General features: G+C 42.0%; 1 protein-coding gene across 1 annotated transcript in view; it reads right to left on the bottom strand.

Moving 5' to 3' along the window:
• LOC107474991 (uncharacterized) overlaps positions 1-1272 on the bottom strand; it is a 5188-nt gene that overhangs the window by 888 nt on the left and 3028 nt on the right. The window contains exon 2 of the mRNA XM_016094630.3: positions 230-1272. This exon is cut by the window's right edge and continues 1557 nt beyond it. Coding sequence (XP_015950116.1) covers positions 230-1272 — 1043 coding nt within the window. The remainder of the gene's footprint in view (positions 1-229) is intronic.

Genomic DNA, 1272 nt, shown 5'->3' with positions numbered 1-1272 from the left:
ATCCTTGCATTTCAAAGTGCCATTTATTTACAAAGTTATATCTTTATTCCCCAGTCTCCGCACATTCCAAGTAGAATAAACAATGAAACATCTACACTCTAAATTTGTTACTAAATAAGAGAATGTTGACCAGCAGTTTTGTAATCATTTCTTGATTTTACGCCTTTTTTCTTTTTAATTAGTGTGACAATGACTAAATTGACATATATAATAAGTGTGGAAGCTGTACCTCGGCATAAAGTTGAAAACAGTCATGGAAAGGTTTTGGAAATTTCGGAATGTCTGAACTTTGCTGCTTCTGGTTAGAGAGGACGAGCAGTTTGCAACCAATGTCCCAACCCCCACAATCACATGAACCACCAGTTCTCCACCGAAATATCAATGGTGACGGTTCACCTTTGTTTGGTGATCCATGAACACCAACTGGGAGTATAACTTTGGTGGTACACACGTCATTTTCTCCTGAACTGCTGCACAAGCATCTTTCATTGGACAAGCACCTTAAGCATCCATGTTTCAGCAAATCAGTATCACTATGCATTGCTTCATTGCTCGTGTTTTCCCAAGGTGTCTCAATGACAACGGCCGCAATCTCGCTGCTCTGAACGAGCTTTGGCTGTCCATGTTCCGTCTGGGCGATGAGGACATATTCTTTAACCATTCGCTGCCTGTTAGAGTTCTGATCGATTGGCTTGGTGATTTTAGAGCTGGAAAACTTCATCTGAGCAATGCAATTGTAGGCATAACCGGAGCTTTTTCCTTTGCTACCATGACTCATCCATCCAACGCTCTTTTTCTTGATTTCATTGACAAGGTAGAATGTAAAATATGTGTCCCAATCATCCTTCTCCAGTGGTGACAAACTTCTCCTGGTAGCAGCAAAAATATTTTTCTCATTGTTGAGCACAAATTTAAACAGAGGTAGTCCATTTTTCATTGTAAGCTGCAAAAGGCCACGAACCATTGATCCCTTGCTTCTTTCAGAAGGCTGTAGTTCATCAACTCTTAATGCCGCGAAGCTAACTGAATTCATGCTTCCCTTTTGTGTCTGACTGCTTTCAGCAGAATGGTGTATACTTGATGCCTTGTGCCTCAGTATAGGGTCTAATAACCTCCGCAAGGGGCTAGGGTTGGTCCGGGTACTACTTGCCTTCTCTTTGCCAGGATTATCCCAACGAATGGAACATTCAGGCGTGACTGGACCAGACTTCGCACCAACATAATTAGCACTAGATCGTGGAAGTGTAGGAGGCTCTTTGAAGCTGAAACTTC

This window comes from Arachis duranensis, chromosome 2 (genome assembly GCF_000817695.3).
Source record: "Arachis duranensis cultivar V14167 chromosome 2, aradu.V14167.gnm2.J7QH, whole genome shotgun sequence".
Taxonomy (NCBI): domain Eukaryota; kingdom Viridiplantae; phylum Streptophyta; class Magnoliopsida; order Fabales; family Fabaceae; genus Arachis; species Arachis duranensis.
Note: the sequence above shows the minus strand (reverse complement) of the source record. Positions and strands in the feature narration are given on the sequence as shown.